Source organism: Vigna radiata, unplaced genomic scaffold (genome assembly GCF_000741045.1).
Source record: "Vigna radiata var. radiata cultivar VC1973A unplaced genomic scaffold, Vradiata_ver6 scaffold_70, whole genome shotgun sequence".
In the NCBI taxonomy this organism is placed as follows: Eukaryota; Viridiplantae; Streptophyta; class Magnoliopsida; order Fabales; family Fabaceae; genus Vigna; species Vigna radiata.
The window spans coordinates 1,671,933-1,674,867 of NW_014542367.1; the positions used below are offsets into that span (position 1 = coordinate 1,671,933).

The 2,935-nt window shown below is 35.8% G+C and overlaps 1 protein-coding gene across 1 annotated transcript; it reads left to right on the forward strand.

The window, feature by feature from the left end:
• Nucleotides 1-353: 353 nt before the first annotated feature.
• LOC106779966 (probable E3 ubiquitin-protein ligase RHA4A) lies at nucleotides 354-2,684 on the forward strand. The gene is made up of 4 exons (XM_014668185.2): nucleotides 354-565; nucleotides 661-964; nucleotides 1,137-1,222; nucleotides 2,120-2,684. The coding sequence occupies exons 2-4, from the start codon at nucleotides 704-706 to the stop codon at nucleotides 2,436-2,438; spliced, it is 666 nt and encodes a 221-aa protein (XP_014523671.1). The 5' UTR covers nucleotides 354-565; nucleotides 661-703; the 3' UTR covers nucleotides 2,439-2,684.
• The last annotated feature ends 251 nt before the right edge of the window (nucleotides 2,685-2,935 follow it).

Genomic DNA, 2,935 nt, shown 5'->3' on the forward strand with positions numbered 1-2,935 from the left:
AACGCGACTAGAAAAGAAGTTAAGATGATGTATGAAATTGAGGGTTCGGATGGAATTGAAGAAGTGTGGAGAGTTTAACGTAGTAGTAACTTAGCAGAAGCAGTTGGATTATTTTGGTGAAAAAGTTAGCACAAGTAACGACGCAGAAAGAATGCAATGAGAGATGTTTGGAGCCATGGGCTGAGATCCTTGGCGTGAGCCTACCTTAGTGGAGGGTCATGAGCTTGTCCCATCATTCAAAGAAATATAGAATATGTACCTCTTCCACTATCATTATCATTATAATCATATCTAACAAAAACTCCTAATAAAATCCCACTCTCCTTCGTCTAAAAAAGCCTTTCACACATCAGATATTAACGCAAGATTCTCTATTAAATACTTCATTTTGAATTGGATTAAAGATTAACATCACTTAAAAATCGCATTCATATAATAAACAGCAACCAACTTAAACATTTCAACATCCTCTTTTCACTACTTCCAGGGACAAATAAAGAAATCCACCAAAGAAACGAAATTCTCTTGCAATAGCAAATCAGCACCACCCCACCAATCTTTCTTGGTAAGTAGTGCAATCTAGTGTATGGTGGATGAACTGATGTATATATTCTTGTTGAACACAACAACTTTACAAGTTTTCATTTTGCACATTTGTAGCTGTTGAACACATGTCAGGGGATAAAGGTAGTAGCAGAGAAACATGAGTATTCCACAAGCTGCTGCTGCTGCTGCTTCTTCTGCTGCAACCAGCCCTCCTCCACATCTATATCCACAGGAGCTACAGCTTAAGCTTTACCAAGCCTTCATATTCTCAATTCCTATACTCTTCTCCATCATTCTCTTTCTCTTGTTTTACTTGTTCTACCTCAAGAGAAGGGCCTCCTCTCTCTCTGCCTCTTCTCCCCATTTGCTTCCAAGGACCATTGCCAATCCACCAACCACCACTCCCTATCATTCATCAGTAAGTAACAAATACTCTCTAGATAATACCACCAAACATCTTTGCAAGGAAATTAAATTATGTTTTTTACTAGATGTGTTTTTTACTTGCTTCTTGCACTGCATAATCCTTTCTATATGATCATGATCAATTAAATTATCCAATATTGAACTCTCTATTGCCAATTCCACAGCCCTGTCAATTGGATCTGACCCTCCAATTCCTTGATATGCTTCCAAAGGTTTTATTTGATGAGGATTTGCTAGCAAGAGATTCCCTGTAAGTAAATTTTTTTCTTGTTTTGTATTGTTTTTGTTTGAACTTCTAGATGTAGCGTTGTAATCTATGTATTGGTTTCTTTTTCAATCTCTTGGTCATGATATTAATAAATGCTCTAATCTTTATCCATTAACCCAAGGGATTATCTACAGTGTGCAATTTGGATGTGTATTGTTGCTGTTTCATATTGTAATTTCATCTCTCAGCTTGTCTATCATTATGCTATGGTTAAAATTATTCTCGAAGGAATGTGGTTCTTGAAAATCTGAAAACAATGTCCAAGTTCACTGATTATTTGGAATATTTAGTGGCATCCACTAATTTTCATGAAAAAGTGGTACATGGAAAGAAAGCGGAAGAGATAAGTAGAATATTTGAAAAACTGTTCTTTTTTTCCTTTTCTTCTGCCACAGAAAAGAAAATAACTTGACATATGCGAATAATCGATGTGTATGCACACTCGAATGTCTTCAGACCTAGACAGAATTAATAAAGTGATACTAAATAGGAAAATTAAGCACGTGCAACCCCAGTAGATGGTAGCAACCAAAATCTTAACGATAGGTACTACTACTCATATTTTGGGTCAGGGAATTTTCAGTAGATGAAGTGCTGGAAAGCACTTTGGAAACTCTGTACGATTCCATGTGCTGGTCCTCTCGTTTTCCATGTCTCAACATTTTTATTAGATCACTTAATGCAATAAAAGGAATGCAGTTAGTAATGAAGTCCAATGACACCAACATTTAACAGAAAAATTGTTGATTGGCATAATTAGCTGAACGTGAAATGATCATTAATAGAAAAATGATATTTTATGATGTACAAAAATACTTTTTATATAGTTACTGGAGTTATAGTTTTGGGCGTAATAGTATAAGGGCTATTTTGAAACAGGTGTTGTGTTTGTCTGGGGGAGTTTGAGGTGAAGGAAGAGGTGGTGCAGATTCCTTATTGCAAGCACGTGTTCCACTTGGATTGCATACATCACTGGCTTCAATCAAACTCCACTTGTCCACTTTGTAGATGTTCCATCATCCCCACTACTACCAAGTTCATCAATCCATCACCGCTTATTAATATTATATCAGACCCACCCCAGCATGGTGCTATCTTTTCAGACTCTCCATTGCACACTCCACCATTGCCACCTAACTCACAACATCGTCATCAACTTGGTGCTTCCTCAAATGCTGCTAATTTTCCAAGGGAATGATCTCATACATATATAGATAGCTTGATTATGATATTCATCAAGACCATGTAGTTCTCTGCATTTAAACCACCGTTTTATGATATAAAACTTTTCTGCTTTTAGAGGACTTGAAAATTCATGTAAACACAGTTATTCTCTTTGTCCTGACCTTTCTGGAAGTTGCTACTGAATCCCCATTGCAGCAATGGAGAAAGTGTTAAAAGTGTAACTAATTGTTGAGAGTAACAATAAAAGGCTTTAAATGAATCATTCACTACTACTTTCTTTTGTTTTCTGTAAGCATATGCTATAAATTTTCGTTTCACTATTAGCTTTTATTGTTTTTGTATGTGTATATGTTACTGATCATTTGAAAAAAAAATATGGCTCAGGAAAGATAGCATATATTTACTGTCTTGTCATCACTTTACCGAGTCCTAAGTTGCTATAAAAATGATTATTGAAGCCTGAAGTTCTTCATCTCAACCTTGGTACTGAGTATAAATGAAACGATTAGT